The 23423-nt window shown below is 45.2% G+C and overlaps 1 protein-coding gene across 3 annotated transcripts in view; it reads right to left on the bottom strand.

Moving 5' to 3' along the window:
- uggt1 (UDP-glucose glycoprotein glucosyltransferase 1) overlaps positions 1 to 23423 on the bottom strand; it is a 236248-nt gene that overhangs the window by 82561 nt on the left and 130264 nt on the right. For 2 of the 3 annotated variants that reach the window (XM_038817157.1, XM_038817155.1), the window contains exons 21-24: positions 14516 to 14539; positions 10567 to 10661; positions 9024 to 9230; positions 7740 to 7871 (exon numbers count right to left, since the gene is read on the bottom strand). In XM_038817157.1, coding sequence (XP_038673085.1) covers positions 7740 to 7871; positions 9024 to 9230; positions 10567 to 10661; positions 14516 to 14539 — 458 coding nt within the window. The remainder of the gene's footprint in view (positions 1 to 7739; positions 7872 to 9023; positions 9231 to 10566; positions 10662 to 14515; positions 14540 to 23423) is intronic. The other variant, XM_038817156.1, reaches the window with a different exon arrangement.

Genomic DNA, 23423 nt, shown 5'->3' with positions numbered 1-23423 from the left:
GGAGGAGGAAGGAAGGGGGCGAGGAGGAAGGAAGGAAGGGGGGAGGAGGAAGGAGGGGGGGAGGAGGAAGGAGGGGGGGAGGAGGAAGAAGGGGGGGAGGAGGAGAGAGGGGGGGGTGTGGTTACCAGCCTTCAGAGGAGGGGGACGGGGTGTGGGTACCGGCGTTGAGGGGGGGGGGGGACCCGGCGTTGAGAGGGGGGGTTGCGGCGATATGGGGGGGTTGCGGCGATGAGGGGGGGTTGCGGCGTTGAGGGTGGGGGGTTGCGGCGTTGCGAGAGATGGGGGGGCGGCGTTGGAGGGGGGTAGGGGTGGTGGGGAGGGGGGGTAGGGGTGGTGGGGAGGGGGGTGGGGGTGGTGGGGAGGGGGGTGGGGGTGGTGGGGAGGGGGGTAGGGGTGGTGGGGAGGGGGGTAGGGGTGGTGGGGAGGGGGGTAGGGGTGGTGGGGAGGGGGGGTAGGGGTGGTGGGGAGGTGGGTAGGGGTGGTGGGGAGGGGGGTAGGGGTGGTGGGGAGGGGGGTAGGGGTGGTGGGGAGGGGGGTAAGGGTGGTGGGGAGGGGGGTAAGGGTGGTGGGGAGGGGGGTAAGGGTGGTGGGGAGGGAGGTAGGGGTGGTGGGGAGGTGGGTAGGGGTGGTGGGGAGGTGGGTAGGGGTGGTGGGGAGGGAGGTAGGGGTGGTGGGGAGGGAGGTAGGGGTGGTGGGGAGGGAGGTAGGGGTGGTGGGGAGGGGGGTAGGGGTGGTGGGGAGGGGGGTAGGGGTGGTGGGGAGGGGGGTAGGGGTGGTGAGGGGGGTGGTTGGGGTGGGGGGCAGCGGCGTACAGAGGGGGGGGTCGATGGTGCGTTGGCCCCAGCCATCCGTCGCCCCCCCTCTCTGCACGCCGCTGCCCCCAAACCCCCCCCCCCCGATGCCGCAACCCCCCCCGATGCCGCAACCCCCCCGGATGCCGCAACCCACGCCCCCGAGGCCGCAACCCACCCCCCCGATGCCGCAACCCACCCCCCGATGCCGCAACCCACCCCCCCCCGATGCCGCAACCCCCCCCCCAAATGCCGGAACCCCCCCCCCCCCCCCGATGCCGCAAACCCCCCCCCCCCAAATGCCGGGTCGGTCTCTCTCCTCCTCCTCCTCCAAAAAACGCCGGGTCTCACCACTTCCGCAGCTGGTGAAACTGACGCGTATCGCGTCAGTCAGCTGCTGGCCCCTCCGGGAACGGAGAATCGCCGCCTAAAAGAAGGCCCCCACGCCGGAGTCATCTACTCCAATTTTGCTCGCCGGAAATCGGCGTTACGACGGTCTGCAGAGAATTTCGCCCTAGTTCTCTGTGACTCATGCAAAAGGACACCCAGATCCCTCTGAACCAAAACACTTTGAAGTTTAATTCTCAAGTTTCAGCCTCATATAATGTTGCAATTAGGCTACGCTTGTTTCTTGGTACCCTTTAAGCCAACAAATTAAAACGTTCTGATTGAAGTTTTGTGTTTACATGAATGACAATTTAATTTCTCATTCATTCGTTGCACTTTTGTCGCTGCCTTGGGTAATCTGTATTACTTTTTAAAAATAAATTTAGAGTACCCAATTCATTTTTTCCAATTGAGGAGCAATTTAGCATGGCCAATCCACCTTTGCTGCACATCTTTGGGTTGGGGACAAAACCCGCACAAACACGGGGAGAATGTGCAAACTCCACACGGACAGTGACCCAGAGCTGGGATCGAACCTGGGACCTCGGCGCCGTGTGACAGCAGTACTAACCACTGCGCCACAGTGCTGCTCCTGTATTACTTTTATTCTTCCATTTAGTCACAGAATTTGAAAAAACTGAGCAATAGCTTTCATTTTTCTCTCTTTTATTAATCCTTGCTTGATTTATCTTTCCCACCTTACTCTTTTTAAAAAAACTAATGTAATATACTTTGATCTTTTACTATCGTTTTGATTTCTGATTTCTACTTGGTGCAATCCTCATAAAAAAATGATGTGGGTGGCACGGCGGTACAGTGGTTAGCGCTGCTGCCTCACGGCGCCGATGACGGGTTCGATCCCGGTCCCGAGTCACTCTCTGTGTGGAATTTGCACACTCTCCCCCTGCCTGCATGGGTCTCACCCCCACAACCCAAAAGATGTGCAGGGTAGGTGAATTTGCTACGCTGCACCAGGGACGTTAATGAAGCAGGAACGATAGTGACGTTTAAGGGGCATCTTGGCAAATACATGAATAGGATGGGAATAGCGAGATACGGACTCCACAAGTGCAAAAGAGTTTAGTTTAGATGGGCAGCATGGTCGGAGCACGACTTCCGTGCTGGACTTTTCTTTGTTCTTTGATATCCGCCACATCTTGGATGCAGCCCCTTCAATCAGCATGGCAGCCTTTATATCTCATATAAGGGGCGCGATTCTCCGCTCCCAACGGGGTGTGGGAGAATTGCGGGAGGGCCACCCGACAAAATTCACCCCCCCCCCCCCCCCCAAGCTCGGCAGAATCGCTGCTCGCCGTTTTTCACGGCGAACGGCGATTCTCCGACCCGGATGGGCCAAGCGGCCAGCCGTTCCACGACGGCGGCAAACACACCTGGTCGCTGCCATCGTGAAACGGGAGTGAGCAGCCCGTTTGGGGTTTGTAGGTGGCCTAGAAAGGAAAGAGCACCACGACTGTGCTCGGGAGGGGACAGGCCCGTGATCGGTGCCCACCGATCGTCGGGCCAGCGTCCAAATTGGACGCACTATTTCTCCTATCCGCCGCCCCGCAAGATCAAGCTGCTACTTCTTGCGGGGCGGCTGAGGGGAAAGATGGCCACCGCGCACGCGCAGGTTCGTGCTGTCAGCGTCATGACGTCAGCCGCGCATGCGCGGGTTGGAACCGGCCAACCTGCGCATGCGCGGCTGACGTCATTAGGCGCGCCGGCCACGTCATTCTCGGCGCGATGCCCCCGCGGCCGAGATTTATGGAGCGCCGCTCCTAGCCCCGCTGGGAGGGGAGAATAGGGGGTGAGGAGCGGCCTCCGAGGCTGTCGTGGAACTCGGCCGCGTTCACGACGGCCCTCCCGATTTTTCCCGGGAGCGGAGAATTCCGCCCAAGGTCTTTACATTAACTTTTGTCTGCCAATAAGCTAAATTCTAACTTCTCTTGAGCAATTGTCTATTTTAGCTACTGTAAGGTGGATAAAGGGGAACCTTCAGATGTGGTGTACTTGGATCTCCAAAAGTCTTTTGGGAAAGCGATGGTGGCATAGTGGTAATGTCATTGGACTAGTAACCAGAGGCCCACTAATGGTCTGAGGACACGAGTTGGAATCCCACCAATTTAAATTTAATTAATAAATCTGGAATATAAAACTAACTCAGCAATGGCAACCGTGATAATGATCATCAATTGTGGGAATTGGGAAGGAAATTTGCCATCCTCACCTAGTCAACCTATATGTGACTTCAGGCCCACAACAATGTAGTTGACTCTTAACGTTTCTCTGAAATGGCCTTGGAAACAACTTGGTTCAAGGACAATTTTTGGTGGGCAACAAATGCTGGCCTTGCCAGCAATTCCCAGATTCCATGAAAGAATATAAAACAGTCTCACATCAAAGGTTGCTACAAAAGATATGCGAACATGGTGTAAGACGATAACTAACAGGATGCAGTGAGTAGGGATGAAGTTCTTTTTCAAGTTGGCAAACTGTAGTTCATCGAGTGCCACAGGGGTGCTGGTACCTCAATTATTTCCAATCTATATCAATGACTTTGAGTAAAGGAACAGAATACGGTAGCTATATTTGCTAATGGGGTGACACAGTGGTCCAGTGGTTAGCACTGCCGCCTACGGCATTGAGGACCCGGGTTCGATCCCGGCCCCGGGTCACTGTCAGTTTGGAGTTTGCACATTCTCCCTGTGTCTGCGTGGGTTTCACCCCCACAACTCAAAAGATGTGGAGGGTAGGTGGATTGGCCACACTAAATTGTCCCTTAATTGAAAAAAAATAATTGGGTACTATGAATGTATTTTTAAAAAAGCTAGATTTGCAGATAACACCCAGATTTGTAGGAAAGAGGTAGAGACTCTGCAAAGGGAAAAAGATGAGTGGCGAAAATCTGACAGATGGAGTGGAATAATGTGGGAAATGTGATAAGAGTTGCATAGAATTTTGATGGACAAAGGAGTCAAAGGCTAAGGGGAGCAGATAAGAAAGTGGAGTTGTGGTGACAGCCAAATCAGCCATGATGATCTTATTGAATGGTGAAGCAGGCTTGAATGGCCAAATGGCCCACTCCGGCTCCTGAGTTTTCATCTACAGAATGGAAAATCATGGTGCAGCTTCAAACTAGGTTTGAGGTTAAAATAGAATATGCAATAAATGAGATTGTGGGTTACAGACCCAGCAAACTAGATTAGTGCTAACAGCAATGAAGCTGTACTAACTAGGGGTGAACCTGATACTCAACTCCAGCCAAACCACTGAGAGGTTTGTTCCGTCCAACTCAAAATGGATCTCCCAATACCTATTTATTCATTGGTGTCTGCTTTCTAACAAATCTAAAGGAGGCATGGAGGCACAAGGGGGCAGCACGGTAGCATTGTGAATAGCACAATCGCTTAACAGCTCCAGGGTCCCAGGTTCGATTCCGGCCTAGGTCACTGTCTGTGCGGAGTCTGCACATCCTCCCCGTGTGTGCGTGGGTTTCCTCCGGGTGCTCCGGTTTCCTCCCACAGTCCAAAGATGTGCAGGTTAGGTGGATTGGCCATGATAAAATTGCCCTTAGTGTCCAAAATTGCCCTTAGTGTTGGGTTATGGGGATAGGGTGGAGGTGTTAACCTTGGGTAAGGTGCTCTTTCCAGGAGCCGGTGCAGACTCGATGGGCCGAATGGCCTCCTTCTGCACTGTAAATTCTATAATTCTATGATCACAGTGGTTAGCACTGCTGCCTCACAGCATGAGGGACCCAGGTTCAATTCCAGCCTTGGATGACTGTCACTGTGGAGTTTGCACATTCTCCCCTTGCCTGTGTGGGTTTCTACCAGGTGCTCCGGTTTCCTCCCACAGTCCAAAGATGTGCATGTTAGGTGGGGTTACGGGGATCTAAAATGTTTAATAAAACTAATTAAATTCGATAGCTTTAGACTAATAGTATATTTGGACATCGGCTCTTTCTAATTCGATATTTTGCAAGATTGTAAAATTGCAATAATTAATCTATTTAGGGACACCCGTCTGAGTATAATGGTCAATGAAATGTTTTATTTTTTTTGAAGAATGAATATTTGTTACATTTATTGAAAAACAGATGAATATTCAATTACTGAGCTAACTTTGTTGGCTTCCTCACCTATTCTAACTGACAGCCATTTTCCGAGTGCTTGAATTTAACAGAAATGGTCTGTAATGGTAAAATACAATTGCTCAAAAACCAGGCCAATGTAGCAGTCTAAAAGACATAACACTGCACGCTGCAACTAATCAAAAGATTGTCCATCAAGTACATTGCACATGTTTAAAGATTTGCATCAATTTAGAGTAAACAGGTTCAAATTTTTGCTTCAAGTGATTATTTATTGCACTGCTGAAAAACAACTTGAAGCAGAAATATAAAGCAGTGGACATTATCTCCATGGAAAAGCAATTGGCATGGTTAAGAGCATCAGTGCTTAAGTGATCAGCTGCTCAGTCAATTGCACTGATGCATTCTTGGGCCAGAAGAGAAGGCACAGAGGCGATCAATATTAATAGCCCAACTGAGCTGCACCTTCATCATTTTAACTGAATTACTGATAGTCGAAGCATCATGTCTAATTCAAATCAAACTGAATTTTTTGTTGCAATTCGATTGGATGATATAAATAGCAAAGGGAGAAAAAGTAAAACACGTTTCAGTTTCCTGTTCTGATTAAAGGATCCACTAACGCGGTGGTGACAACAGAACTATCGAGTTTTTGTCAAGTTGAACTTTGTGGGATTGAAGATAGAATAGAAGCTGTCAAACCCTAATGTGATAAAGATATGAGTGAGTGAGGCTTTTAGAAAGAGATAGGCAAGACTGTAGACAGAAGGTGGCTGATTAGAGACCAGAACCAACGTGAAGGGAGAAACAAAATTCGGATTTGAGCTTCTGCTCTTCCTAAATCCGGTCAGACAGCAGCCTGGAAGGTTGACAAGTGTTGAGGCTAAAGGCGTGCTGCTGGAGCAAACTCATTGCCTGTCAGATTGGGGCATTCAGATGAAAAGAAAAGATGCAGGTCTTAATATTAAACATAATGAAAATAAAAAATGCTGGAAATACTCAGCAGGTCAGGCAGCCTCTATAGAGAGAAAGAGTTAATGGTCTGTAACTTCCTCAGAGTGGCAATCTCCATTGGATTGCCACTCTGGGTGAATTTACCTTGCCGGTAATTCCAAAGTCCCTGTCTCCCCCAACCTTCCTCACTCAGGCTGGGTGAGACAGGAGCAGCGAAGCGCGTTCCCGGCTGCACTGTCGTGGAGTGATTGGTGCACAGAGAGGTAATCATGTTGGATGTGGGGGTGTGTGTCTGTGTGCGTATGCCTGTGTGTGTATGTGTGGTGGGTCCCCTGGGGGGTCGTGTGTGTGCAGGGTGTCCCATGCGAGGCTGGGTCTGGGTGTTCAAATAGTTAGTCTGGAGTTAGAAGTGATTTTTCCCCCCCTTCTAATGCAACTATCATGGCAAAACTGGCGAACCATCCAAAGTTGGCAATGGTTCCCAGCCCAGTGCAATTGCCCAGTTTAAATTAGCAATTCTGGGCAATTGCCGGATAAACTTCCAGAGGGAATCCCCAGCGCATCATTGGGATATCCCTAATAATGATGTTGGGGAACCAGGAAGTTATGGACCAACATTCCAGGCCAATGGCCTTTCATCAGAACCAGTCATTGCCCCGAGACATTAGCTGTTTCTCTCTCCACAGAAACTGCCTAAGCTACTGAGTATTTCCAGCAATTTCCCTTCTAATTTCACATAGCCAGAATCCAGAGCACTTTGAGTTTGTCCTGATATCAAACTGGCAGTCTGAGAGATCTATCTGGCTCAAGGATGTGATAAGGGAGGTAGAGTTTGATTCATTGGAATGATCTTAGCCCATTATTAAAAATGTTCAGCATAAATATGGTATAGTCCGCACCAGAAATACAGAAATGAAACTGTCGAACAGTTTTGGGCCCCGTATCGAAGGAAGGATGTGGAAGACTTGGAAAGGGTCCAGAGGAGGTTCACAAGAATGATCCCTGGAATGAAGAGCATGTTGTATGAGGAACGGTTGAGGACTCTGGTCTGTACTCATTGGAATTTAGAAGGATGAGGGAGGATCTTATTGAAACTTACAGGATACTGTGAGGCCTGGATAGGGTGGACATGGAGAGGATGTTTCCACTTGTAGGAAAAACTAGAACCAGAGGACACAATCTCAGACTAAAGGGACGTTCCTTCAGAACAGAGATGAGGAGGAATTTCTTCAGCCAGAGAGTGGTGAACCTGTGGAACTCTTTGCCGCAGAAGGCTGTGGAGGCCAAATCACCGAGTGTCTTTAAGACAGAGATAGATAGGTTCTTGATTAATATGGGGATCAGGGGTTATGAGGAGAAGAAAAATATCAACCACGATTGAATGATGGAGCAGATTCGATGAGCCGAGTGGCCTAATTCTGATCCTATGTCTTATGGAGTACCGAGTAAGAATCTGAACTTCTCTGACTCGACATTGAGGTGACTTTATTTTCAACTGAAATCAACAAAATACTTACTCGTCCATTGCTTATTACTGTTCTCTGTCCTCCCTTCAATTTCACCACATCCTTGCAGAAAGAACTATGTGATAAAATGAAATCCAAATTCAGAGTCTCAAACATCTTTTTAAAGGCATCATTGTCCATACCCTACAGAAGGAAACAAGAGAAAACAGGTCAAGCAAAGCAATAGTGAATGTAAATTGAAAGCAAAAATAAACACAGGTGGTACATTATGTAGTTATATCCAAAATGGGTCCTCTTTGACACGGTTCCCAGAGAGTTTGGACTATGGTTGCATGTTCCATACTTTATTGGCTTTTTGAGAATTTAAGTTCCAGTAGCTACTTATTTTTCTAATCTATCCTTACAGAAGGTTGTTTAAACTCTCACCGAAAGTTGAAGCCTGTTTTTTTTTCAAGTTTAGAAAACTTCAGATCATGACAATTATACAGACCTAGCCACCCTTCAAGAGCATTTATGTTTACTCCATCAGTTTTTGACTCTCACAATGTGGGTTCAGGCCCTTCCAACAACCAAAATTGGGTCTGTCTAAATTCAGCACTAAGTTCAAATGGCCTGGCTGATTTTGAACTTATCTCACCTATGAATCACGCTCTGCTCCCTTACTCACACCAACTAACATTAGATCTGTTGGAAATGGGAGCAGGGCATTCACATTCAGCCCCATGTGTTTGTGCATGTCCTCCTTTCTCGCAAGTCTATCACACGTTCATCAATCCTAGGTTTTCCTTACTGGTCCAGTGTTATCAGACAACTGTGTCCTTTTCAATGAGTGATCTGCACCTGCAACTGTCTCTAGATATCTTACAACAGAATTAGTATTAGTCTAGAAGCAGTGAACATCAATGCAGCCAAAACAGTCTCAAACGGAGGGTGGCACGGTGGGGCAGTGGTTAGCACTGCTGCCTATGACGCTGAGGACCAGGTTGTATCCCAGCCCTGGGTCACTGTCCATATTCACATTATCCCCTTGACTGCATGGGTCTCACCTCCGCAGCCCAAAGATGTGCAGGTTAGGTGGATTGGCACGCTAAATTGCCCCTTAATTGGAAAAAAAAATAATGGGTACTCTAAAAACGTTTTTTTTAAGTCTCCAACATTCGCTGAAAACATGTGACATCTTGAATGCAGAGCAACAAGAACTGCCAACAAAAGGTGAAGTGTTGGAATAGTAAGGCTGGAAAGTGCCTTTTGCATACTCCATATACGCTCGTCACATGAGAGTTAAATGAAAAGGTGGTGCTAATCTGATACAAACTAATGAGACATATCACTTACGCCAACAGCAAATTCCAAGATGTCAGCCCCCACGGCCAGTGCCTTTGCAGTCTCTTCTTTTGCCAGTTTGGTGATGAAGTTCTTGGCATTGTTAACGCTTTGAGTGTTAAGCGCAGCCCAGATGGCTCTGGCGACAACTGTGTTTTTTTGGGAGGGTTCACTACTTGGGTTGTTTATTAAGCCAATCCTCAAGTTACTGCTGGATTTCTGAAAAGCAACACACAAACAGGTTTGCAGAAGTACAAAGAACTTGTCTGCTTTAAAAGAAAACATAAAACTTCAGTACCAGAGACAGTTCATGAAATTTAATCCATTAATTTTCGAGAAACCTAGCAGAAGCATTAATGACCAGAGTGCAATGCATCACCAGGGTTGAAAAGAGATGGCCAGCATGGTAGCACAGTGGTTAGTACTGCTGCTTCACAGCGGCAGGGTCCCAGGTTCGATTCTCCGCTGGGACACTGTCTGTGTGGAGTCTGCATGGGTTTCTCCAGGTGCTCCGGTTTCCTCCCACAAAGACACGCATGTTAGGTGGATTGGTCATGCTAAATTGCCCTTCGTGTCCAAAAAGATTAGGACGGGTTATTGGGTTACGGAGATAGGGTGGAAGTGAGGGCTTAAGTGGGTCAGTGCAGACTCGATGGGCTGAATGGCCTCTTTCTGCACTGTATGTTCTATGTTCTGTATGTTCTATGTTCATTGCATTGTTAATGTAAGCCTACTTGTGACAATAAAGATTATTATATTATATTTGGAGATGAGAAAAATCAAGAAATGTTGATTAGGTGATTCCAAGCTTTCATATTAAAAGTTTGTAGATTATAGTAAATATTGTTTTGAATGCCTCAGAACAAATTAAGTAGAATAAGAGAGTGAGGCAAATCTCTCTTTCCATTAGAACATTGGCTCCCTTAGCTGTAGAATGAAAAAAGTCTCAATTTTGAGTCTCATTACTCTGGATATTCAACTTGCACGTTAACAACCTTAAGCAATCGGTTTTCCCTGCAAGAGTTGAATTCTACCCCAGTTCTTTTAAATAGTCTGCCCAGTGATGAAACATCAAGTAAATGTTATCAACTGCAACAGTAAATCAAGAGATTTCATTAATTATCACAATCTCCGACACAATGAGTTCTCACACTCAGCTGTGTGCTGGAGAAACAGAGTCAAGGTCATGCATTTCCTCGTCAAGGGGGAAATTAAAAAGCACAAATCTGTACAAAGTGCTTTAATCACATCTAGAATAAGAGATGACGAGGGATTAAAAACAAATGCAACAAGGCCATTATTTGTAAATGTGCGGCTAGCCCCCACAAAGAAAAGGATTAATCCCTTGACACTTTTATTATTTTACACAATGCGTATATGATCAATCTCAACACCCAGCCCCAACCCCTCATTTCTATGGAGATAAAGAGATCATCATTAAAACAGAGGGTGTTGATTGCACTGGTGAGGATATTAACAGAGAGCAACGTGTCCATAATATAGCACAGACATCATGGGAACTGAATAAAATACTGGTTTAATTGTAGTAACTTACCAGATGTTTAAGGGATTCATACAGTAACTGCCTCCCCGACGGGTCATCAAAATCTCCAACAATCCAAAATGTAAGCGGACGAATATACTTATCGTCTATAAAATCAGATGAAGAAAAGAAGAAAAGAACAGTGGGCATTTCACCACTTTTAAAACATAATTTCCAGTTCTCATCAGATATTTCCCAATGTACAATACAATCCTTTGTTTGTGTTTACATTCAACCAGCCGGAGGGGCACAAGATAAAGATAACACAGAAACTGAGTAGGGCGTGTCGGCATTTCCCTTGCTATAGAATAACTAAAAGCCAATTGTATTGCAGCAGCCGTGCACATTATGTTGCTGCTATTAGCAGTCACATAAATTTGCAGTAAATTATCTTGTCCAATTTAAAACCAAGTAAGATTGGTGATCACGGTGTTCCATTTAATCTGTTCCCTAAAGCATCGGGTCATGCCCCTCCAGTGGAAAGAATCTCATATCTTGGGAGAAATCAGTGTCGCATGCATTCAATTTCTCTAATGACACATGGTGGAGAATAATATGCATGCAAAGATTCAACAGTTACTTTAAAATAAATATTTATTGCATGAACTCATGGAAGCCAAACATTGACTTTCGAGGTTCAAATTAGACAGAGTCAGTAGCAGCATGCTTGTTAGGGACATTCCACATCAGAAAGTTCTGTTTATAAGATTGAACTCTGGCTCACACCACTCTGGCTCACCAATCCATTCAATTAAATTACAAGAGGCCCGAGGGCAAATCATATATATGGGGTCTTAGGTGGGGAATGATACAAGAATAAAGCGGGTGGTGCTTTATTCACAGATTACATTGGTATTATTAAGCTTGAGCAAAAATCGTAACTAGGTTGACAGACTTTTAAATAGCCTGTACAACACATGCCTGTTCAATACATTCACTGGAGTATAGTTAAGGACAATGTCATTTTTTTCATAATTAAACATCTCATAATTTTTATGACATGCATTCGATGAACATTTCCAAACATCTCATTTGTTCTTAACTCTCATCATGTATACCAAACACAGTTGAGATTTAGATACAACAGCCAACTTTGTAACTTTAAAAAATGTAACAACTGGCTTAGTATTTTTGTAGCTGCAGTTACTATGCCTCTATGAGAGGGCACACAAGACACGTTTGCGAGCAGGACATCTTAGGTGACAATACGCATCCGCTTCAGCTACAGTGACTGAAGGCTGCACATTCTCCAAAGAATAAAGATAGCATGAAATATTACCACACGCTACTCTGGATTGTAGAATCTTAGTGCATAGAATGAGTCCATAGAAATCATCGTGTCTGTGCAGGCACTTTGAAAGAGCTATCCAATTTATCCTGCTTACCCACTCTTCTCCCAAAGCATTGTAATTTTTCCTTTTCAAGTATTTACCCAACTTTGGATGGATCAAAACAAGAATATTATGTAAGGGAATGGAGCTCAGTGCATATTATCACAGTGATTAATCTCGCTGGTTAATTGATGCATGGAATAAAATGAGCAGGGCTTTCCCCTTTTCAAAAAGCAAAAGACAATGGAATATGAGAAGCACTGAAAATTTCAAGTAATCTGTTAAAAATTTAATTTAATCCATCCGAGGCCAGGCCAACAATCAAAATGATCAGCATTGAGCTACAAAGACTTTGGCATGTCAAGAATGTGAATGAAAACAGATTCCAACGTCCAGTGAAAGACACGTTTTCAGACACTGGAACACTCTCCTGCATAATAGGGTGGAAGTGTCCTTCACTTCTTGTAGGCTGTCACCTAAATTAAATTTCTGAATCGCGTGAAGATCTAGAGTGGAAACCTGGCACGGCTCATAAATAGGGAAGGATTTTTGTCTATTTTAGAAAAAGTGAGATTGGCTCAGCTCCTCGTAGCTGGTTTCAGAGTTCGATTAATAAAGATGTTGGAGTAGATTCCCAACCTCCTGGTGGGTAGTTGAATAGTAACCAAACATAAAGAGAAGGACAAAGATAGTTTTTAAACCGAGAGTGTAACCCTCACATTTACAGACTAAGGGTGCGGTTCTCCCAAAAGGGAACACAGTCCCCGAGCGAGCGTGTTCAGCCGAGTGCCGAGAAACACATGGCTATTCAATGCGACTTGCTTTGTACATGGGGCCTGAACGGGGAAAACGTGGCCGAGGCCACACATAGCCCCGTTTTATAATTCCTTTTTCAGTTTTTATGAAGGGCCGCTGCCTGAAATTTGAACTGTTTTTTCAAATGTTGAGAGATCTGCTCTGAATTTCGAAGATTTACTGATTTGTCATTTAATAACATTATTTACAATTTAGTAGCTGGTGAGTCACAGATCAGTGTAAATCTGAAGAAGTGTACCAAAGCACAACTTGAAGATCTGTCTCCTTTAGAAAGAAATTTGTCAATTCAGACCATACCCGTGAACTTACATCTTGAAAAGCTGTGATTTAATCAGCAAACATTTTGAAACTTTTTTTTTTACATTTTGAATCATGACGTGGAACAGGATGGCTAGCATCCAAAGTACATCTGCATATGCAAAGGTTGGCAAGAAAGGTTTGGCACATGTGCTATCTGAATCAGTGGCAACATGCTATGTGGAAATTTATCATAAGCAGCAGGATTTATTTTCCATTCAGCACACTGATAGCAAGTGCCACTTCAGTTCAGAGGAGATAAAATGCAAAGGAACAGGATGACAGCTGCTTCAAGTTTGGCAATAAGCATCAACTGTCATGCAGACATGTCGATTGATGTGAAGGGAGTGGCCTAGGATAGTCAGGCAGGGAGTACAGCTTTAATAATGCATTACATAACATGAATTGCATGGGGTGAATCTATAAATTTTCCAACAAACAACGGAAAATTAGAGGTGTGCCATGCAAACACTACAGTCATCACTTCCGCCTCCCTATTTTTTCTAACATTTTAAAAACATAATCATTGAAGTAACACTTGCACATGAATTTATGAAAATAACCTATCATGTTAGTCTGGTGCAAGATTAATGAGCCCATTGCAAATTATTCTTCCACTCAATTACATACTAGGGAATTCCAGCACCAAAATAACACTATATATTTTATGCATGTTTATGTGGTGAACAAATCTCCAACATGCAACCTTGTGATTCAAGAAGATTTTAATGAAATTGTCCCCATACCTTTCCACTGACATAGTCATGGTCAGCACTCAATTGTTTTTCAACTAAACCTATATCACTGTTTTTTGACCTTGGATGGCATTACAGTTCAACTCAATTTGATCCCCATTAAATATCCACATGAAATACCCACTGATGCACACTTTCTCGTAGAGTCACGGTCAGCCGTTGACACCAAAAACTCATCACAGTTTCTTATTTTTCTTCACACCCCATGATGTTGGCTGCACATCGCGCAGAGCAGAAGTTGAATGAAATAAACTCCAGGTCTGTAGAGCTTTAGTGCCACACGATAAAGCACATTCACCAGTTGAGTTGCTATGGACTCCCTACTAGCAAACAACTGAGCAGAAAGTTTCACTGAACGTGATAGATTTGAAGTGCCAAATCTCAGGCAGCTGCTCAATAGGTATTGCCAAATTAAAATTCACGCTCCTCACATGAAATTAATACAGGTTTGAAAACGGTCATTAGGTTTTATTGATCAAATTAAACATGTAGATGGAATGAGCTTGATGGGCCAAATGTTCTTGTGCTGTCTCTCCTTTATTTATGTTTAAATTTGCAGAACAGTAATTCAGTTAATTGAAATATGTGAGCTGGAGCTTTGATTCTTAAACAGTCCAATGTTTTGTAACAAGAGTTCTGAATGCATGCGGAATTGAGCAGATGCAATAAAACCCAATAATGAAGCAATTGAGTGGAAAATATGAAAAATGCATCAGGTTGAAGTAGATAAGAATCAGACTAACAAATAGAGCAGAAAGTTACCATAGATCTCTCTTGAAGACATTCCTGCACAAAAGCAAACAACAAAAAATAAATGAAAATCATGAATAGCAGAATAAAGTCAAATTTACAGCAATGTCCAGCTGCAGCCACATTCAACCTACAAGTAAATGTGGCACTGCATTTTCTGACGTTAAAGCCTGTGACACCCAAAAAAAGAAAGCAATCATTTATAAACCAAATCACCTGAGAGAGAAATGCTTCAAGACAGGAATGCCAAAGATGTAGAAAAACAGCGTTAAATCAAATGCTGTCAGCGGCAATTAAGTGAAACAGCTTTGAACATTCAGACAAAATAATTTAGCGACTTTGAGGCGTCCCTCAGAACTGACTTCATTCGGAATCTCCGCCTGGGCTTCAAACACTTGATAGAAATGAAAGCTCGCTTTTGAAAAAAAAAAGAACAATTTGATTTGATTGCTGACTTCATAATTCAGCTTTTTAAAAGTAGAATTGTTTTTTCCCATCCCACCACAAACCAACTGACGACTTGCTCATGAAACAAATAATATTAAAAAATCTATCCACAAGCCAAGGGAAAACAGAAGTCATTTGCCAAGAATATCAAATTCAATTAGTTATCCTCCATGACATTTGAATGGCTTCCACCTAGCATCAGATTCATGCTTCACTCCACAAAGATTGCAACAGGAAACCTGTGCATACAAATCAACGTCGTCAATTCTCCAAACCAACACAAAGGAGGTTTCATTTCCTGGTTGAATCAGAATTAAGTCACTGAATTAAACTTTGTAAACCACACACAACCTCCACAGGTAAATTCCAAGCTTAACATCATGCATAAGTTTGTCCTGAAGCAATGGAGAAAACTAATGTACAATGGAATCTTTAAAACAGAAATGAACTCATTTTTTTTGTTGCATTTTTAAAAATATTGTTTCATAGGCTGGGGCCGCCATTACCCAGGCCAGCATTTGTTACCCAACCTTAATTGCCTGTGAGAAGATGATGACAATTACGGTGTAGGTACATACACAGTGCTGTTAGGAAGGCAAAATTCAGCTAACAGTAATGAAGATACCACAGGGGATTAACCATTTAATGGCCATACTGTCCATTGAATGATAAAACCCAAAACCTTTTCCTGGAAAAATTTGTGGAAAGTACAAGGCAGTTTTTTTTTGTCCCAAACTGATGATTAAAATGCAGAAAACCATGTTCTTAAAATGTATCATTGCTGAGAATGCAATTTTATTTGGAGGTAATAAAGAAATATCAGGCATTAGCAGTGCACCTGTAATGATTCTTATAACAGTTCTTAAGCTGCTAATGAACCACTTAAAGCATCTCCAAAACATTTTAACGCAGCGCAAGCATGATGGAAAATGGTTCAAAACAACAAAAAAATGTATTTGTCATGCACTGTAATGGAGCATAGCAAGATGATTCTGGGGCAAGGAAAAAGCCAGCTACGTAGAGAAAAAGGCACCGATGGCAATAATTGAGGGATATTGTCACTAAAGACTGTCAGAAATTGAAGAAACTCTTGCACCGTGTAAGGAACAGGAAAATATAATGCCGGAATATTACCCAAGGAATATTAATACACGAGGAAATTATGCAGTTGAAATTTCAAAAAGCCGTGAACAGGAAAGATATGCGGCTGGAATATTAGCAGTGGAAAGAGAAAGAATATACAAATGACTTATTCATAACATGCTGGGAAAACAAAGTACCATGGGCAATAATTCCCACGGGTCAAAGATCCTGTTTCTAAATATAGCATTCTTAACACAGAAAGACAAAACAGCAGAGAATAGGATCTGAAACAGATGATAAAGTTCTTGAGCCAGAATGTCAAAAATATGTCAGAAAACAGTTTGAGCATCCCTTATCCGTAATTCTTGAGGCCGGGTGTGTATCAGATTTCGGAACTTTTACGGATTCCGGAATATAAGTTGAGGGAGCGAAATGGTCTATTCCCAGGACCTGCACACGCGCAGCATGTTGAGACCTGTGGATGTGTGGTGCTTTGGGACCTGAGCATCGCCCGGGAACCTTCCCGGGTACTGTGGGATTTCCCACTCGCAAAGTCACGTCGGCACTCGTTAAAAAGTACGTACTTCAGAATTTATTGTTTTTTGGAATTTCGGATAAAGAATGCTCAACCTGTAGTACCAGTTTCTGTCATCTTTAAAATCCAGCTACATATCCAGATTTGCACTGCACAGTCCCTTTAGCTTTTTACAGGGGGCGTACATCACCTTTCACAGAATGAGATTTGCGCGGTACCTTTCCAAGTACTGTACAGCCATGTACCCATGCACTTTAGCAGGAACACTGCTTACCATAAAAGGTTTTTTTAAAATATATATTTTATTGTATTTTTTTGAGAAACACGCAACAATTATATTCATAATACAAACAAAATAAGGAAAAAGCAAATAGCTCAAACTCTATGCCCAAAATCCCCAACAGGTGACGGTGACTAGATCTTTGAAAAAGAAGATAAACAGTTGCCATCTCACGAAGAATCTCTCAACAGAATCCCTGATGGTAAATTTAATTTCCTCCAACTGCTAAAAGGACATTAAGTCCCCGAACCAGCCAGAGGCACGAAGCGGAGCGGGAGGCCTCCAATCGAGCAGCATCCGCCTCCAGGCTATATCAACGAGGCAAAGGCGATAATCTCCACTTCTACCCCGGAGTGAACTGCTGGAGAGCACGAAACCCCAAATATGGCCACCAGCGGGCATGGTTGCAATTCTAATCGGAGAATATTAGACATAGTGTTTAAAAAGGAAGTTCAAGGGCAGCACGGTGGCCTAGTGGTAAGCACAACCGCCTGACGGCGCTGAGGTCTCAGGTTCGATCCCGGCTCTGGGTCACTGTCCGTGTGGAGTTTGCACATTCTCCCCGTGTCTGCATGGGTTTCGCCCCCACAACCCAAAGATGTGCAGAGTAGGTGGATTGGCCATGCTAAATTGCCCCTTAATTGGAAAAAATAATTGGGTAATCTAAATTTATTTTAAAAAAGGAAGTTCTCAAGCTGGCGAGTCTGGGGCAGGACCAAAACATATGCGTGTGATCTGCAGGGGCAATTGAACAGCGGTCACATCTGTTCTCAACATTTGAGAAAAACACGCTCATCCTTGCCTTGGTCAAGTGTGTCCTATGTAGTACTCTGAACTGAATTAGGTTTAACCGGGCGCATGACGACATGAGTTAACCCTGTATATGGGCCTCTCCCATTTCGCCCTCACCCCGTTCAGTGGAGAGGGATCGGATGAGAGAATATGGCCATGTAGGTCTGAAATAGACTATTGAGACTATCCCTGTTGAGCCAAGGACAGAATCCTTTCCTGTAAGGTGGAAAATGGAGCCAGAGGAATATAAGATAAAGCCATATGGGTGAAATTGTAAACTTGAAAGTTGCGAAAAATATTAGAGTTGGGTAGCTGAAACTTGTCTGCTAATTCTCTAAAGCTGGCAAACCTTCCCTCCATGAATAGGTTACCAAAGTGCTAGAGTTCCTTCAATTTCCACAAGTTAAATATTGAGTCCACCCTGTTTCCTCACGGCGCCGAGGTCCCAAGCTCGATCCCGGCTCTGGGTCACTGTCCGTGTGGAGTTTGCACATTCTCCTAGTGTTTGCATTGGTTTCGCCCCCACAACCCAAAGATGTGGAGGGTAGCTGGATTGGCCAAGCTAAATTGCCCATTAATTGGAAAAAATGAATTGGGTCCACTAAATTTATAAAGAAAAAAAAAATGTTGAGTCCAGCCATGAAGAAGAAAAGGTGGTTGTTACAGTTAGGGGCGGTGAAGACGAGGATAGGAATTTAAAATGTTGTCGGAACTATTTCCAGATTCTAAGAGAGGAGACCACCACCGGGTTCGAGGACGATCTTGCAGGAGAAAAGGGCAATGGCGGAGTAACTATCACAAGGAGAGTGGATGTAGTCCAAGTGCGAGCGTCCATGTGGCCCCAGATTGAATCGGGATCGCTGATCCACAGTAAGTTTTTGGGATATTGGCGTTCCAGTAATAAAACAATGGGCACGATCTACCCAAATTGGAATAGAGTCCCGTAACGCACGCGATTAGCCGGGTGTTTCCCGGTGCTTGGAGCGCCGAGAAACACCACCCTATCAAACAGCTATTCAGGTACATTGGGGGCCTCAGTGGGGAACACACGGCCGAGGCTGCACTTAGACCCGTTTCCAGCACTGAGGAGCTCCGTTCGCTGACCTCCAAACCACTCCCAAGACCCAACTCACATATAAGGGGGTTCTCAGCCACCACCCTTCTCCCCCGCAACCCCCGTAGGGTACCCCTAAGATAGAGGAAGGTTGTTCCATCTCTGGTTCTAACATTGTTGATCAGGCAGGAATAATTCAACTTCTGGAGTGGGGCCCAATTATGGGTCACCCTGACACCCAGGGTGAGATAAATGCCAGCTTGGCACCTTGTCAGTGGCATGGCGATCCGGATAGATCCCGGAAGAGGGATTTCCTGGCACCTACTTGCCACGTCGCGCCATGCTGCCTTTCGGGCACAATGCAGCCGGTAGATCTTGCCCATTAGGTTTGGGAAGGCCAAGTCTGTCTTTCTCGCTGCAATAGAACGCTGCAGTTTCTGGGATTCTTGCACGCCCAGATAAAGGCGAATATAATTTTGATTGAAAGATGATTTGGGCAGGAAAATGGGGAAGGATTGAAAGAAAAACCTAGGGAGTATGTTAATTTCTTTTGTTTAAATCTTGCCAGCCTAAGATAGAGGAAGGTTGTTCCATCTCTGGTTCTAACATTGTTGATCAGGCAGGAATAATTCAACTTCTGGAGTGGGGCCCAATTATGGGTCACCCTGACACCCAAGTTTCCAAGTCAGGTTTCCAGCGGGAGCTCACATCACATTACCGGAAGTCCCTCCATAAAAGGTTAATGCATGGGGATAAAGTTCCTGCTTAAGGTGCAACTGCAGAGCTAGGTGCAACTTGCGCTCATTTTGAGAAGTTTTTTGGTCCCCCATAGGTTCCAATCTGCCATGGATCAATGTGGTCCAGCAGAGGTTTAGAGTGTAATTCTTTCAAATAAATGTTTTCTTTAAACATAATGGGCGCGATTCTCCCAACGAGTGACTGAGTGCGGACGCCGGAGTGAAACCCGGAGTGTTTCACTCCGACGTCGGAGACCGCTCCTCGCCCCCTATTCTCTCTCTTCCCTCCCCCCTCCCCCCCCCCCCCCCCCCCCCCGGGGCTAGGAGCGGCGGTGCGTGAATCCCGAGTGCCCGGCCTTGGCGCTAGCGTCAAAGTGGCGCACCGGGAATGACGCGGCCGGCGGCGGCGAAGTGACATCAGCCGCGCATGCGCAGGTTGGCTGGCTCCAACCCGCACATGCGCGGTTGCCGTCTTCCCCTCCGCTGCCCCGCAAGACATGGCGGCTTGATCGTGCGGAGCGGCGGAGACAAAAGAGTGCGTCGTTTACAGACGCCGGCCCGACGATCGGTGGGCACCGATCGCGGGCCAGACATCTGCTCAGCATGCCCGTGGTGCTCGATCCTCCCTCCACAAGCCCCACACTCACCTGTCGCGCGCTGTTCACGCCAGCAGCGACCAGGTGTGGTTGGCGACGGCGTGAACCGGTCGGGTCCGGCAGGCCGCTCGGCCCATCCGGGCCGGAGAATCGGCGGTCGCCGTGAGAAACGGCGAGCGGTGATTCTCCGAGCGGCCTGTCGAAAAATGCGACACGCCATTTTTGGGGGGGGTGGAAGAATCACGGGAGGTGCCAGGGCGGCGTCGCGTGATTCGCCCGGCCCTCCCGCGATTCTCCCACCCGGCGTGGGGTGCGGAGAATCGCGCCCAATATGTTCAAAAGTAGTAATTTGGTGGAGGTTAATTGATACAGCTGAAAATGGATTTAATCACTAAATGGATTTAGTCACAAAATAAGGTAGTATTTTAATCTGAATGTCTAATCACTGCCAGCAACTAACAAAACGTAACTGAAAATGACAAAAACAAACCTACATTTAGACCAAGCTCAAACTGAACTAAAGTTACACAGAATTCTTTATGCTTAAAGAGGCTTTTCCTGTCACGGATGTGAATGCTGAAACATTAATATCTTACTCTCAGCATGGCCCCTGATGGTTCAGGCGACTGAGCAAAAGGAGTTGGGAGCACGAATACACAAATCATTAAAAGTAGCAATGCAGGTCAAGGTCATCAAAAAAAGAGCAAAACAAACACTCAGGTATATTTTAGAGGGAAAGCAGAAAATTTATAAAAACAATTGATTTTTTTCCAAGGAACAGGTTTGTAGCCTGAAGCTGAATTGCTGCGTGACTTTACAGTCTGTCCACAAAAACGATGGCATATCCAACCAGGCCAATTACTGCCCCATCAGTCAGCAGCAAAGTGATGGAAGATGTTGCTAACAATGCTATTAAGTGATACTTTGTCAGCAATAACCTGATCACTGACACTCAGTTTTGATTCTGCCAGGACCACCCAGTTTCTGATCTCATGACAGTCTTGGTCAAAACAAGGACAAACAGCTGAACTTGAGGTGAAGTGAAAGTGAGTTCCCTCGACATCAAAGTACTATTTGATCGAGTATGGCATCAAAGAGCCCAAACAAAACGGAAGCAAATGGCAATCAGGGGAAAACTCTCCACTGGTTTGAGTCAAACCTGGCACAAAGGGAGATGGTTGTGGTTTTTGGAGTTCAATCAAAGGGGACATTGCACAATGTTCAGCACCATTCGTGACTCCTCAGATACTGAAACAATCCGTGTAGATAAGCCATTGCTGAATCCTCCACTATCGATATCTTGGGGGTTGCCATTGACCAGAAACTGAATTGGACTAACCACAAGAGGTCAAAGGCTGGGAATCCTGCAGTGAGTAACTGGCCTCCTGACACACCAAACACTGTCCAAATGCACAAGTCAGAACTGTGATTGAATACTCTCCACTTGTCTGGCTGAGTTTAGCTCCAACATCACTCAAGACGCTCAGCATCATCCAGAACAAAGCAGCCCGTTTGATTATCCCCTATCCACCACCTTCAACGTTCTCTCCCACCACCGCCAATTCACAATGGCGGCAGTGTGTGCCATCAACAACACGTTTCAGGGGCCGATGAGGAATATTGAGAGAGATAAGGTTTGGCATAACATTAAACATGTATTTTTTGAAAAACACACCCCACACACACAGCCTCCCACACGTGCTACCCCATTGTCCCACGTGCACTCCCCTACCCTACCTCATGCCCACCCTCCCCCACACAGGCTCACACGCACTCCTGTGGGCCTCCCGCTCTTGCCTTGGACTCTCCTGGCTGCCCACTCTCACATCGGGACCCCTCTCGCCACAGGCCCCATCTCAGCATTTGCACTTTTCAAACACACCCACCCACCCACTCCAACTCCCGTCATTCCCTGCAATTGCTCCCTGTGCTTCAAGCAGAGAACTGAAACTGAAAAAACTTACTATTCCACTGCTTGTTCAATCACAGGCTGGTTTCTCCCTGCATTTGTTGCTGATCGGGTCACTAGCTTGTTCAACTGACTGAAATATATGTCCAATGACTTTCGGCGAGCAAAGTCCAGGAGGGCCACAATCCAGCCACGGGCCACCAGTTGAACGAGCCTGATCTACAAGATGCACTACAGCAACTCACCAAGGCTTCTTCAACAGTGCCTTCCAAACTGACAATCACTACTCCCGAGAAGGACAAAGGCAGCAGAGGCATGGAAAGCCCCTGCAAGGGGTTGCAAGGCCCCTGCCAAGCCACACATCATCCTGGCTTGGAACTATATCACCATTCTTTCATTGTTGCTGGGTCAAAATATTGGAACTGCCTTCTATGAGCACTGTGAGTGTACCTTCAACAAAAAGTCTGCACCACCACCTTCTCAAGGGCAACTAGGGATGTGCAATTAGTGTTGGCCCAGCCAGTGAATCTCACTTGCCATGAACTAATATATTTAAAAGAAATTTAATCATTTACAGACCAGAAAACAGGCTAAAAATATGCAAACAGGGAACATTCACGTAGTAACAAAAATAGGCAAACAAATGATACTAAGCTAGGGAAAAGAGTGAATTGTGAGGATGATGCTGAGTGACTTCAGAGGGGCATTAACAAGTTGGTTAAATAGGCAGACACCTGACAGATGAACTTCAATGCAACAAAATGTGAGGTAATGCATTTTGGTGGAAGAAAAATGGGAGACAATATAGGCTCAATTGTATAACTTTGAGGGGAGTATAGGAGCAGAGGATCCTCAGGGTTCAAGTGCATAATTCTCTGAAGGTGGCCAGGCAAGTTGAAACAGTTGTTAAGAAGGCTTATAGGATCCTTAGGTTTATAAATAGAGGCATAGAGTACAAAAGCAAAGAAGTGATGCTACACCTCAACAATCATTGGTCAGACAACATTTGGAGGAGTGTGTTCAGTTCTGGGCAACGTATTTAAGGAAGGATGTTAAAGCCCTGGAGAGAATTCAGAGGAGATTTACAAGAGTGATACCAGGAACGAGGAATTTTAGATACAAGGAAAGATCGGAGAAATTGGGCTTGTTCTCCTTGGAGCAGAGAAGATTAAGAAGTGACCTTATTGAGGTGTTCAAAATTCTGAACAATTTTGACAGGATAAAGAAGGATATTATGTTTCCACTAATTGGTGTGTCAGTGACTAGAGGTCACAATTTCAAGATGGTCAGCAAGAGAGCTAGGAGTGAAATGAGGAGAAACTTCTTTACTCCGAGGGTTGTTGAGGTTTGGAATGCGCTGCATGTGAGAGTGGTGGAGGTGGATTCCATAGAAGGTTTCAAAAGAGAGCTGGATACATATTTGAAAGTGATTAATTTCAAGGGCAATGGAGATAGGGGTGGAGAATGGGACTAGCTGAATAGCTCTG

Source organism: Scyliorhinus canicula, chromosome 13, assembly GCF_902713615.1.
Source record: "Scyliorhinus canicula chromosome 13, sScyCan1.1, whole genome shotgun sequence".
Classification (NCBI taxonomy): Eukaryota; Metazoa; Chordata; class Chondrichthyes; order Carcharhiniformes; family Scyliorhinidae; genus Scyliorhinus; species Scyliorhinus canicula.
This window is presented reverse-complemented; position numbering and strand designations above follow the sequence as displayed.